The following is a 14,289-nucleotide window of genomic DNA, read 5'->3' on the forward strand; positions in this document are numbered from 1 at the left end:
GCCCACAAAATCCTAAAATTACCAATACGAACTGGGCAGACCCAGCTCCTGGCCAAAAATGCCATGACCTCACATAAAAATGGTTACTTGTGGCATGTTTGTGCTAGAGTTAGGGAAACATAAGGATGAGTCCTCATACACTGGAGGTTTTTAAGAAGAGACTGGACAGCCATTTGTCCGAAATGGTATAGGGTTTCCTGCCTGAGCAGGCGGTTGGACTAGATGACCTCCAAGGTCCCTTCCAACTTTACTATTATTATTGTTGTTGTTATTGTTATATATTTAGAGCTGCAAGGCTAACATCTTCTCCAGGAACTATATGAATCGAATCCATTCATTCCCAAAGTGTTTTACATTCCCTTTCCTCCTTTTTTTCTTTATGCACCTCTTAATATCATGCAAAAAAACAGAGCAACCTGCCTAATAAATGCAATAATCCAAATTATTCTTCCTCTCTCACACAAATATACAATTAGAAGTGGGATGCCTTCAGTCACAGGATTTTTGGGGTTCTCAAGGGGGAACACAGGGCACAATTTCTTTAAAGCACCAGGCTTAGAAACTTTGGGCAGATAGACTCTTCCAGCAGCACTGGGATAACACAAGAAAGCTGTTTTCTAGACAGGGAGGACCATGTTTCCACCTTATCACTATCTACTTGGTCTTAACAACCATCTTCTCAGTCTATCTCATGAAAGAAGTGGAATCCTAGTTGATATTTATGAAACAACAAGTCTATGTCTTATCTAGCCTAAGGAACACATCTCTGAAAAACGAGTCTTAATAAAAGGGATAGGCTTTATATATAAATAGCACCTGTCTGCATACCCACACGGAACTATTAAGTACCAGTAGTCATGAAATGCTTAATGGACATCTCTGTTGAAGAAACCAGGAGTTTCATTTTATATAGTACCTTAATCCAGGGAATGGCATAGTGGATAACTGTAACCACTTGAAAGGACTTCTTCTTTGTGTTTCTCAATGATGTTGCATGGCAAATCAATTCTGAAACTGAGAAACTACTTGCAGTTTTGTAGAACTTTCACATTAGAAGACATGGGAAAACATTCTGGATATCACCTGTGCATACTCAACATAAGTAAATTTGTTAAAATCCCAATAATTGAATTGAGGGAAACAATCAAGTTTTTGATTGTACATCCATTTATCGTGGTCCAATATACTGAAATACATTTATAAGTTATGTACAACTGCTCATTTATTCCTAACTGCTTGATAATATTTAGTTATGATTCTTCAAAATATTTATCTTTGTTTCAATACCATGCTGTGTTCATTTTAAATTGTGACAGCTTTGTGTTTTCTTTAAAATAAAGTGTGCTTTAAATGCTACCTTTGGATCAGGGGACTGAATTTTTCAAGATAAAGGGAAATTTATTCATGAGACAAGTTCTTCATAAGCAAAATCAAAGGTCAAACTTTGTATTATGTGCCTCTTCTTAGAGCCAACATTTGTAGGAGACTGTGGGGCACTAAGAGATGTTTCAGAAGTTTCCAACTATGAACTGTTTGTTGTTTAAAAATCTGTATTATGATTGTTTTCAATATTGCAAAATACATTTCATAGAAAGCCACATGCATTTTTCATATAAATGTTAGAACACTTTGAATCATTTATAAGACAAATGAATTAGCTGTAACAAGAGCAAGGTTACTCAAATTTATTTCTAGGCTATAAAACAGTACATCAAAACACTCTGTTGAATCAGGCCTTTTTTAAAACAGTATTCAGCATCTGTATTTCAAAATGCAGCATAAAACTGATGCAGGTTTTACTAAATCTTTAATTTACCAGAATTAATGCAGAAACCAGATGGAGTTCATTAAATCTATACATTCAGGATTAAAAATAAATCCCTCAACACATCCAGAAAGAAGTTATTTCAATATTTGGAACTGAGAAGCTTTAGAATCTTTTTTTGAATACTTAAAAGTAAAATAAAATCTCCTACTTTAGTGTCATCAATCTCTCATATATTCCCGTTAATAAATTGACAGAACTGCTTGGGATTTTGAAGTGAACATTATACAATTTTCCAGTTAAAAATTTACAATAAATGATTTTGCAACAGCATTTAATAAAGCCCTGAATAATTAAGAATCACCCTAGCTATATCACAAAGTTATGCATTAATATTATTGCCTTCTCTAATGATTAAGCAACCAGCTTCTCTAAAATATGTGTCCTGTTTTATTTAAAATATTGTGCCATTCATAGAATGTTAAAACATAATCAACACATTTATCTATGTCACTGCATTAATTATACAAAAAGTAAAACAATTCCACAGTACAGTTATTCAATCAAAAAGATTTCACAAAAATACATGGGTTGTTTCTGAGGAGTTGAATTACAATCAGTGGGTAAAATACTGACAAACATGTATCTCTATTTTAAACTTTGTTCTAAAAAGAAAATGATCCTACGGTATCCCAAGTCTCAAAGTGCTATAACTATAGAATATACCAGCACCTGGAAAGCATAATATAACAAATTCTGCTAAGGCAAGCAAAATACATCAACTGATAGGTGTGTATGAGAGATTATACATCTGCATGTGAGAGAGTGTATTTATGTATTCGTAACTTCCATTTTCCTCTGTCAAATTATTTTAACAGTGTTTATACTTTAGAAAGAAGTCCTGATTCTGGAGCACTTGCTTTAATGAGGTTCTGGATTTCTTTGAATTTGGGATGATCTTTGTCAGCTATCAGCTGCAGCAATATAGCTTCACTAGTGGTAACAATAATCCCAGTGCGAGCAAGGCGCTGGAAAAACAAAACAGACAACTAAAGCCGATTATCTGCTGAGAAACATTTGAATAATAAACCCACAGATTTTACATTTCTTCATAACAGTGCACTATAATTTATCTTAAAGAACAAACCCAACTGTTTTGAAAATAATTTCAGGTCTTTGAAATCACATTTTATATTAATAATACGATAATAGATAACAATTATGTGTAAACTAATAAATAAATAGCTTCCGGGCAAGGCTATCATTATCCAATTGTCATTTTTTCCTGTTCCTTCACAGAATTTTATGGGGGTCTGGATTGTAATATCTTCCAGTTATACCCCTCCTACATTGTCCCATTTCTTTGTCCATTTTGTTTTTCACAAAGAATATATTGAAAAAATTAAATGTTGAACAGATGCAGTGATTTGCACATTAAGGCATCGCAAATTAGTCACATAGTTGATAACAGACAATTCCTTATGCCCTTGATGAAATAAATGAAGCTCGGGATCAAAAAGATACCTCTTATGTTATATTCATCTTTGTGTCTGTATTCTGAGAAATCCGTCCCATAAAAAAAAACATGTTTTTTATATAACAAAAAGACAGGAAGAGATCTTCTTTCAAAGATCTTAGCAGAAAGTTAATTCTAGTAATTGTATTATGTATCATTCTTGATATTTTATAATTGCTCTAAATTACTTTGGGTTTTGGGATAAAAAAGAGAAGGAAAAAAATTCAGTATTTTTTTAAAAAAAAAAACAGAACTGCTTTTGACAATAATATGATATCATTCTTTGCCAATCTCACATAACTATCTAATAAAATTACCTCCAGAGCAAACATTCTGTCCATCATACTTCTTGAAGAGGTTGCATCAGCCACAATATGAACTTCCAAGCCTCTGCCAACTAATTCCAGCGCTGTCTGCTGAATACATACATGAGTCTTGAAGAAGAATAAAAGTAAACCATATCAGCAATTATTACATTTACAAATGACATTTTACCTTTATTTCAACAGTAATGCTGCTGTAGGAAAACTGCAAATATGAGGAAAATGAAATACTTACTTCTACTCCAAATAAAACAACACTGCGGATTCCAGGTATCTCTGCTATAGCAGCCTCAACTTCAGGCAACACCATAGAAAACTTTGTTTTGGGTAAAACAAGTTTAGCGCCAGTTAAGTCAATTTCTTGAACGGTGCTTCCAAGACCTTTAGGATACTGTTCAGTTACAATGACTGGGATTCCTAAAATCCGTGCACCTTGAAGCTGCAAAGATAAAAAACAGAAAAATGAAACTGTTTATTTAAACAATAAAATATCAATAATAGTACAATTAAATAGTACAATTAAAATAGTGCCTGACATCCTGACAGTTAGAACAATTAATCAGTAGAACAACCTGCCCCCAGAAGCTGTGAATGCTCCAACACTGGAAGTTTTTAAGAAGCGTCTGGACAGCTATTTGTCTGAAATGGTATATAGAGTTTTCTGCCTAAGCAGGGGGTTGGATTAGATGACCTCCAAGGCCCCTTCCAACTTTGTTATTATTATTGTTATTATTATTATTATTATTAGAAACAAATAAACATACCAATCGTTGGCTTACGCTGATAATATCTCCAAAATACTTGATAGCAGGTCTGAATCTTTCTTGCATATCACAACAGAAAAACACAGTGCTAGATGGTGTGAGATTGCCCAACGTAGTTATCTGAGATAAAGAAAGGAATAATAATAATTACGGTTGTCATACCATTTTCCTCAAAAATTGTCTCATTGTTCTCAATTAACTTACATTCAAGGAGATATATGCAGGATCCCCCTGTTTAAACAGAAATATTTTAAATGGGTGGAAACCATACTATTTTTGTTCAGTAGGATATTTAACCCTATCTTAGAATCACATATAATCCATGCTAATATTTTCTCATAAAATCTCTCTTTTAAAACCAAGCTGCCGTAGTAAGGAAGGCTATTGTTTATGAAAGAGAAATCCAAACTTCCTTCAAATGTGTGAAGATAGTAATATAGGTAATATAATTTTGGTAACTTTATCATTATCTTTGAAATGCATGAATTAGATGAATCCAACATTTTGGGATTTAAATCAATATTTTATTTATTGATCAGATTTTTTAAAAAATCCACTGCAAGCAGGTAACTATGGGGGCTAAATATAAGATACTGCATGAAAATTAAATAATAAAAAGATGCTTTCATATATTACAAGTGTGTTGCTAAGGCGCTTTGAAAGCAAAGCTTACTTTTCTAAGTTTAGCAATTCACTGTTATTCAAATATGACTGTTGAAATGTATTTATCTTGTTTTTTCATCAATGTTTTCAAATGAAATGCTAAATCCAAAGCATTGTGATATAGAGTGACTGAGGTGCTGAACTGCAATGATTCAGATACAAATCTTAAGTTAGGAAATAGAAATCTAATGAATGTACACAGAGGAGCATGTTTTCCTATCTCAAAGAAAGTTCAGGGATCCTCCAAAAAAGCATTTCATATAGCATGAAGAGCTGCTGCCAGAAAAAAAATCCACTCTCTTTCATATGTGACAGTGATTATATGCATGTGAAAATTATTGATGCTCATTATCACTGTTTGCCTCAATACATTTTTCTTATTTCCTGATCATCATTTTTCACTTTGGAATAATTCACATTCTATTCTGACAAGCAATTATAAAAGTGACCTTTATGATAACTAAGTTCTGTGACAGCTGAACAGACTGAAAATATGTTCATATTAACTTGGAATATATTTTATGAATTTCAATGAAAGTATTCCTAAAAATGTGTAGGCTAATTAGAACATTTTGGTTGCAATTCTAAGCTAACATATTTCAGAGTATGCCTGATTCAATTCAGATGGACTTTTGTTTGAGTATACATTCACATGCTCAAAGTTTAACTTCTGAAGAAAGAATAAGCAGAATTGAAGTACTGAAGTTTCACATGCATAAATACATAAAGTAAACTGTACTGTTTTATGTCTGGTTTGTTTTTCTATTTTAGGTTCTGGCCAACATCAAAACTGATTTCATTATATATAAGCAGTCACTAGAACTTGAAGATGGTCTATGAATTCAGAGAACCAGACACTGACTATTCTAACATGTCTTGGGTATTTTTCCCTAGTTAAATTATTAAGAAACTTGAAATAATATGATTATAATAATTTAAATTTATTTTAAATTTAATTTGTGTTATTAACTAAATCATTATTTCACAAACTGTACTTAAACACATAGTGTATCTGCAACAAGCCAACAAGCAAAATGAAAGGGAAACACATGTCATACATATATTGTATATCTGTCTTCCAAGTTACTGCAAATGAAGACATTCATTTTAAAACAATACCAAGTACTTCTTTACGCAACTCTGAATGTAAGCATGTAGCTATTACAAAAAGCAGATATCTAAAGGCAGACATCTATTACAAAATCTAAAAATGCTATATAGTGTAATTTAGTCCATGGAAGAAGAAAAAAAAAGGATTGAAAAAGAACAGATTTTCCCTGTTTAACACATATAATCTACAATATTCCCAGAATTCCTCTCAAAACTGCTGAAATGTAGTATTTCGAGGAATAGAAGATATAACTTTATTAACATCATTACTTCATTTATTAACTGCAATGTAGTAACAGTATTCAAAACAATTAAATCAAGATTAAATTTTGTTCCAGACCTGGCTATTTGTAGTCCAGTCTCTAGTAAAGCCAAGTAGAGTCCTCAGCTTTAATATTATGCACCCCCTTTTAAATAGAGAAAGGGGCTCTTTAAAATAAAATTTAATTTTAGTCCTTCATTTAATTCTCTCTCACCTTCTGTTCCAATGCTGCTTCTTGTTTGCTCTTTTTTGTGTAAACATTCAAAGACTAAATCTAGCCCTTGACCCAAAAAAGTTTGCATATCCCTGAGTTTTTTTAAAAAAATTCCAGCCAAATGAAACTTCTTTGAGGGGTATTAAATATTCAAAGTGTAGCACTTTCCCACCAAATGCAAGAATACACAAAAGTGTCTTGCTTAAGACTGCAATCTTAAAATGATAAATTCTTGAATCTTTTTTTGAAATATAGACTCATTTTTTTTAAATGTAAAACAAATGCTATATATATAAAACACCAAAACAAAATAGAATGATTTTTTTATGACTGATATACTTATAAAATGTAGATATTGAAAATGCATCTACATCAAGTACCAATGCCACTGTCTAGTACCAATACCACTGTCACATTTTAACAAAAGTCAAGGTTCAAGTGAAAAAATTAATGCTTTAACAATAAATCCCAAGGGCTAAAAATTGGCTTAAAAGAGAAAGTGACCAGTTTTTTGCACATCAGATCTCAAGAGTCAATCCCCAGCACAGACTACTCTTGTTACAGATTTCTTTTGGAAACCCCCATGTTTTATAGCCTCACTTAAACATCATGATGGCAATGTCAAGCCTATCTGATATGACACAACAGTGATGACTGAATACTACTGATAGGGTAGAACAATGATGGCTGTTGAATAATGCTGATGTTACTAATAAGGAAATACTAACAGTGGCTTTCAAGTTCTTAAATATAACATAAAATGTCCTTGCTCATGCTCTATACACCATGAGGAAAGTTTTACTCAGCCTGAAGACTTCTAACTGCAGTTCAATGCCATCTCTTCTCTCCTTTATTCCATTTTATAAAGATTTCCTAGAATGGCATAGGATATGAGATGAACATTTCAACTAGGGTAACTTCACAGTTTTCCATATCCGCTATCCTCTGTTGATTTTATTTCAATAATCAGCAGCACTGGAGCTCTAAAGAACAACACATGTTATCACATAGAGATGCTTACTTGCTGTAAAATTTAAATTTATTTTTTAACTACCCATTTCCATCGGAGAGGGTCTCTGGACAGTATACAATTACCAACAATAAAATCAAACATTAAAATCAGAATAATTTAGGATTAAAAATTTTAAAATTATAAAAATATTATAAAATTTTCAGAAGGTAAGGAATTCCAAGGCGTGAAATTAATAGTTGTTAATACAGGCGGCAAGGGGAGCGGGTTGTCTCATATGGTCGTGTGGGCCTCTGTGTCCCCCACACAAGGCTACACAGCCAAGTTTTGACCCCTTTGTGGAAGTCCAAAAAACTGGAGGCTTTCCTCACCTCCAAGGGCAAGATGTTCCACAATGCAGGGCAGCGGTTGAGAAGGCCCTCTTCCTGATTTAAAATGTAACCTAGTAACAGGTAAAGGTTATAAAGATATTTGTGTGTTTCAAAGTTAGTGTTTAATCATTGATAAAGAGATAGATGTGCTATGTAACAGTAATTTATTTTCATGTTCTGATAATGAGAAGCTGAATAACCGAAGCTACCTGTATTTATTTTTTAGAACTTCTAAAATACTCAATTACATTTCTTTTGGTTCATATATTTTGCACCACATGTACTCCTCGACCTATGAACATCCCTTCGGCAATTGTTCCAAGTTACAATGGTGCTATGCAAATGGTTGTTATGATTTATCCTACGAGTTCCAGTCATCCCAGTACCCCCAAGGTCAGGTGATCACAATCTGAGCACTTGGTAACCTATTCATACTTATGACTGGTTGTCAAGCACCCTTTAATCACATGATTGTCCTCTGCAAACTTCCCTGCCAGCTTCCCCCAAAAGTCAATGGGGAAGCTAGCAGGGAAGGCTGCAAGTTGCGCAGATAAGTCTCCCCAATCCGTGCATCACCCCAGCCCTTCTGCGCTTGTGCCATATCAGCCACCCCTGTGCACCCTCAGCAACCTATACTGCTGACCCATGTGATACCTCTCGTCCACTCTCCCTACCTCCCACAGTGCCTCTTTTGAACCTCATTGCACCTTCCCTTGCAAACTCGCACACCTCATGCCACACCTCTCACATACCCTTCCCCACACACCCTTGCTCCTTGCCCCACCCAGCAGCAGCCACCTACTGCCTGAGGGCCTGGGACTTGCAACTTCCTGTCAGCTTCCCCACTGATTTTGGTTGTAAGAAGCTGGCAGGAAGTTGCCTTGCCTAACAACTTTGGGGATTCAGTTAATGACAGCAACCAGCAACAAAGATTGCTAGATTACGACTACCATGCAGAAGTGCTTTAGGCTATCAGGACAGACAATTTCTTTAAAGGCTTAATGGCATTCCAGTAGCCTGGAATTCCACCAGCCTTAGCTGGTGGGATCAGATGAGATCAATAGCAGAACTACGAAACAAGCCCAATAAAATCAATGGGACCAATTCATGCGGTTTAATCTGGATGTTCAGAGCTAGGAAATCCCATTCACAAGGCACTTCAGCCAATATCACCTTCTATGGCAAACTATCATTCCCTCCATCATTTATAATTGTCATTAAAGTGTGATCTGGGAATACTCAAGCTTTATCCAACTTCATCCATTGGTACTTTCCTGCTACCATTAAAACTGGAGGAAAATCAGTTTTATTCAGATTATTAAACTCAACGTTCCTCTTGCTGAATATTCTGAACAAGGAGACAGTAGAGATGCCATCCTTACATAGAGATGATTAGGTTTCCTAAGCAGAGAATGGAACTCTTCTCTGCTGCCTGCCTCACTCCCCTCCTGGATCAAGCACAGATCTTCTCCTCTGCCTACTCCTCTCTCTTTACCTCCACACTGGCTAGAGAGCACAGTACTGCCTAATCAAGTGCAGATCCTTCCAAGGGTTAACCACCGTTGCTGTTATTGGAGATAGTGGTGGAGTTCTCCTTAAAGCACAGAGGGCAAGGGTTAAGGAAAGATTCCACTAAGGAAAGAGGAGCAGGAAAAATGAATGATCTGCGTGCCAAGAGAGAAAGAAGCAAAATGAGATGAAAAATGAGGTCACAAAGCAATGGAGGCTGATATCACTGTAGCAGGAGTTAATGCTGGGCCACGCAGAGCGGGAACAGCAAGCTAGCAGAAGTGAACATCCCCTTGAATTGGCTGCAAGGCAAGTTTCTGATCATCCCCACAGCCAACCAAGAAATGGCCACGATAGCTCAGAAAACCATTGCTGGGTGGGAGAAGATGATCCTGTGGCAGATCACTGACCTCCCGGTTCCTCCTCACACAGCACAGAATGGTTATTCAGCATAGAAAACATCACTTTCTTGCTGGATCAGCTTGACCAGGCTTTGGTCTGCCTCAGCAATAAACTAGCAATGAAGTGGAGCCTCTGTAAAAGTTAGGGGGTAGGATTAGAAGACCTCCAAAGTCCCTTCCAACTGTTCTTCTGTTAACATAATAGGTCCTACACCCCTCCCTTCCCCCCTCCCCCAAAAAGCAGGAATGAGCTCTTTAAATCATTATAAACATTTGTTATTATTTAGTGCTGGCAGCCAATGAATTAACCAATGTATTGAATAACACCTTGTGGAATAACACATTGAATAACCAATGTTGTATGGACTAACATAAACCAGTGTACAAACTGGAAAGATTTTATTTTTAAAATGCCCAAGACCAAAACCATGTTTTACTTCATGTCACCTGTGTTCATACACCATGCATATTAATGATTGTTCCAATTCTCAGGATTCACAACTAGTGGAAATATAACCAATGAAGGAGAATATTTGTACCTCGGGGTTGAAATGAAGGGTCCTTGGTGCTGCAGACGTTTCATTATCTAACTAGGTAACATCATCAGTGCTAGTTACTAGCACTGATGATGTTACCTAGTTATGGTAATGAAACATCTGCAAGAAAGCAAGCTCAGTGAGAACCAAGGCCCCCCTCATGGAAATATGAGCCAAGATGGATTGATTCAACACACTAGGACAAACTGTGATTGGCTATTTAATGGTTCAAGGTGTTGGAACGCAGTTGTGGTGCAAACCAACATATCCAGCCATTTTGTTAAGGGAACCAAAACTTGACTTGCAGAAGGTGCGCAGGCTGTTCTCCAAAGGATTTCGTCTTCTTCTTTCCCAGCGCAACGTGGGTGCGGAAGCCTCTCACTGGGCGCCAGATGGCAAGAGGGCCTTCGCTTCAATGATCGAGCCACTTTCCCAAGGCGGCGCTGTTCTTGCATTCACCCGGAGACACACAAACACACACACACACCCATGCGAGCCCTTGCTCTTTTTCGCTGTCACCCACCTGAATCTGCAGGGGCACGAGACGCAATTTGCACCGCTCGTTCACCAGGAAGCCCTTGGGCAGGTCGATGTATTGGCTCCACTCCTCCGAGAAGAGCTGCACCACGAACTTGCGATGCATGTCGAGCTGGTCGCCGTAGAGGTTCAAGAACTTCTGAATTAGCATCTCGTAGCCGGAGCCATGAGGTACCGTCGAAGGCCTGGCGAAGACCGAGAAGCAAAAGAGCACCGGCACAGAGCCGGAGCCGCCGCTTCCGCCGCCGCTGCTGAGCGGGAGAGGAGCGACGGCGGCTGAGGCTTCCGAAAGCTGCTGCTGCCCCGCCGCCGCCATGTTCGCGGGCAGCCGCTCCAGTTCCGTGCCGCCGCCGCAGCTCCTCCTCCTCCTGTCGCCGCCGCCTGGCCAGACGGGAGGTGCCGGCGGCCCCCAATCGCGGCTTCTGCTCCTCCTTCTCACCATAGGAACCTGTCCTGGGACGGGCAAGGCACCACCAGGTGGGGACGTGGAAGGGAAAAGGTCGCTTGAAATGAGAAGCAACCCGTAGAGCCCTCTGGCCTGACTGATGCGCAGACAGGCGGACACCTACCTGCAAAGGCAGCGGACCGGGACGGCAATGAGACGCTGTCGCTGAGAGCCGCGGCGCTTCTGAAAAGGTTTAGATAAGGGGGCGGTCTCTTAGGGAGGCCAGGCTGCCACTCCTGCCCGCTCCCCCTGCTCAAAAGGGGCCATACCTGCTGTGCCTGGCAGCTGTGGATTACGGTACCTCCAGCGCATGTAGTGAACCGAGAAAAAGGAATGGTGTACTGTAGATAGTGATGCGAAGCAGAGAACCATACGGTCCCCTTTTTTAAAAGGCGGCTTACAAAATAAACTTCAAGCACAATTATTAAAATAGAACCCAATGACAAATTACTGTATAGATCCAAACGTTCCACATAACTTGGTTGCACTTTGAGTTGATAAAATTACCCACTACTGAAAATTAACTAGAAGAATTCCAAATTAACATATTTCATGAATGGTATTTGTCAGTTGGATGGCTGTAAGTTTGACAGAACTGATGATGCCAACCTAGGCTCAGTGTGTCCTGGGCCTTTCCACGCATAACTAAGACACCAGGTTAATCTAATGGTGCAAGCAAAGTGACAATATTTCCTGCATTGACACTGAAATGCAATGGATCAACTTCCCCTTGGCACTTGTGTGCGCTGCTGGAGCCAAACATACAAGTACATTGCCACTCTTTTACCAAATTGTTTAAATAGATTGGTTATCTCCTATCCTTTTCCCCCAATTAAAGTTAACACGTGGGCATTTCACCACTGTGCTTGCCAATCTTTTTTACTCTTGTGAAAAATAAGTTGGTAGGGAGAATCCACTGCTGGAGGCTGGGGTTTGTTCTTCCCACAAGCCAGGCCGTAATGAGCATTAGGAGGATGGTAATGGTGAGGGCTTCAGGAAGTGCAGCTGGGTAGAAACATCCATCAACAATGCTACTGTCTTAATGAAAATAGATGAGCTTGAAGAAAGCAGAGTCGACAGAGCAGGATGTATGTTACTGTATTCACTACATTTTTTAATTTATATCTTGCCTTTATTATTCTTCTAAATAACTCCAGACAACAAACATGTCCAAAATACCTTCCTATTTTTCTCACAACAACCCTGAGAGGTGGGTTGGACTGAGAGAAGGTGACTGGCCCAGCGACTCTCAACTGGCTTTCATGGCTAAGACGGGACTTAAACTCATGATTTTTGGCTTTCTAGCTTGATACTTTGATTACTAGACCAAACTAGCTCTGTATTTCTTATTTCAGACTTCAACCATGCTTCTGTTATTAGTATATTTTTATATTTGTTCCAGATCTGGTGCAAAAAAACCTCTTTGTTTGGTAACTGGGAATAATTTTTTCTAGATTTTTGTTTATCCTGCTTTTATTATTTTTTATAAATTACTCAAAGTGATGAACATACCTAATACTTCTTCCTCCACCTGTTTACTTTTCTTTAAAACATCAGCAAAAAATAGGGATATGATATAACTCAGCAGTAATCAAAGTAGCACATAGAAGCAAATTTAGATGTTGATACAAAGTATGGGCTGTCTTTCTGGCTTCAACTCATGGAAGGGAAGGACAGAAACTAACTGTAATACTTAATGTGATAATTTCCCCTTTAATTTTGATTTGGCAGCAACTTTTGGAGTATAGGAATTTAAACAAGGCTTTGGAATATCACATGGAGCTCTGGGATTGTAGGTTATGCACCACTGAGATAGAAATAAACATGGATATAAATCACTTGTTCATTTTCTGTAAGAGGCTAAGAGAAAGATAGATGGAGTTTCTGGAAAAATCAGTATAGTTTTTGTGACTCTAAATTTTGTTTTATCAAGTCTGAGCCACCATATAAGGATGAATGGCTCTAGGAAAACTTTAGCAATTAAGAAGTAGTTTTAATTATTAGAACAGGAAGAAGATGGGGATAGGTTTTGTGTGAACTATGGAACTATAGATAGAAGTTATTTATATATATGATGTGGGGTCATAAACTGATACTGTACTGAATTAGCCAATTTTTGTAGATTAATAAAAATTTAAACAAACTGGAAATATTATTTTACTTATATGATACTGTGCACCTACTTGATTACATTTTCTCAGACAGATGGGACTTTTATCAGAATTTATCATATTAATTTCCTTGGCATAAAATAGCTTTCACTGAATTTTTACTAATTTTATCTGAGGTGAGTTCAGTGGTTCTTTATGACAATTTAAAAACCATAAAATTATAAGTAAGGAAACTTTTACTTGGATTCCTACATTGCTTTTAATCCATTCAAGAATTTTGCCCTATTTTCAAATAAAATGTTAAAAATATTTCAAATTATTTCTCCCTACTAAACAATGAATGTAACCTAATTTCAAACATAGGCATATTTCTAGTCGCTTGTATTCTAAAGTCTGCGATTGTCATAAAATGCAGTATTTGATGAATCTAAAACCATAAATATGCCCTAATTTCTAATTTACATGTACATGTTCTCCTATTTTAGAAATATTCCTGACATTTAAATCTTAAATAATATATAATAATCCTTTAATTTTTGTCAACCCTGAAGCTGTTTAATTTTATCTTCCTGATTTAAAAAAATCTCTAAGGGATTTAATAGTGTCTTAAGCTGCAAGGCTTTGCTCCTTAAAATGCCTCAGTTTCTTCCAAATGAAAAAAAAAGCCAAGTGTTTGGATCCCATTTTGTAATAATAAAAAGAGCAATAAGGGCACATATGCAGCTATAATTTTTGCATTCATATATTAAAAAGATTCATGGCATATATAATTAATGTGGAAAATGCTATCAC

At 37.0% G+C, this 14,289-nt stretch overlaps 1 protein-coding gene across 1 annotated transcript; it reads right to left on the reverse strand.

Moving 5' to 3' along the window:
- Positions 1-1,670: 1,670 nt before the first annotated feature.
- On the reverse strand, positions 1,671-11,529 carry ISOC1 (isochorismatase domain containing 1). Its single transcript, XM_039355638.1, has 5 exons — positions 10,928-11,529; positions 4,369-4,488; positions 3,840-4,043; positions 3,599-3,715; positions 1,671-2,793 (listed from the first exon to the last, which is right to left on the reverse strand). Exons 1-5 carry the CDS (start codon positions 11,381-11,383, stop codon positions 2,647-2,649), a joined length of 1,044 nt encoding a protein of 347 aa, XP_039211572.1. The 5' UTR covers positions 11,384-11,529; the 3' UTR covers positions 1,671-2,646.
- Positions 11,530-14,289: the final 2,760 nt, after the last annotated feature.

Source organism: Crotalus tigris, unplaced genomic scaffold, assembly GCF_016545835.1.
Source record: "Crotalus tigris isolate CLP2741 ecotype Arizona unplaced genomic scaffold, ASM1654583v1 scf7180000018710.371113, whole genome shotgun sequence".
Taxonomy (NCBI): Eukaryota; Metazoa; Chordata; class Lepidosauria; order Squamata; family Viperidae; genus Crotalus; species Crotalus tigris.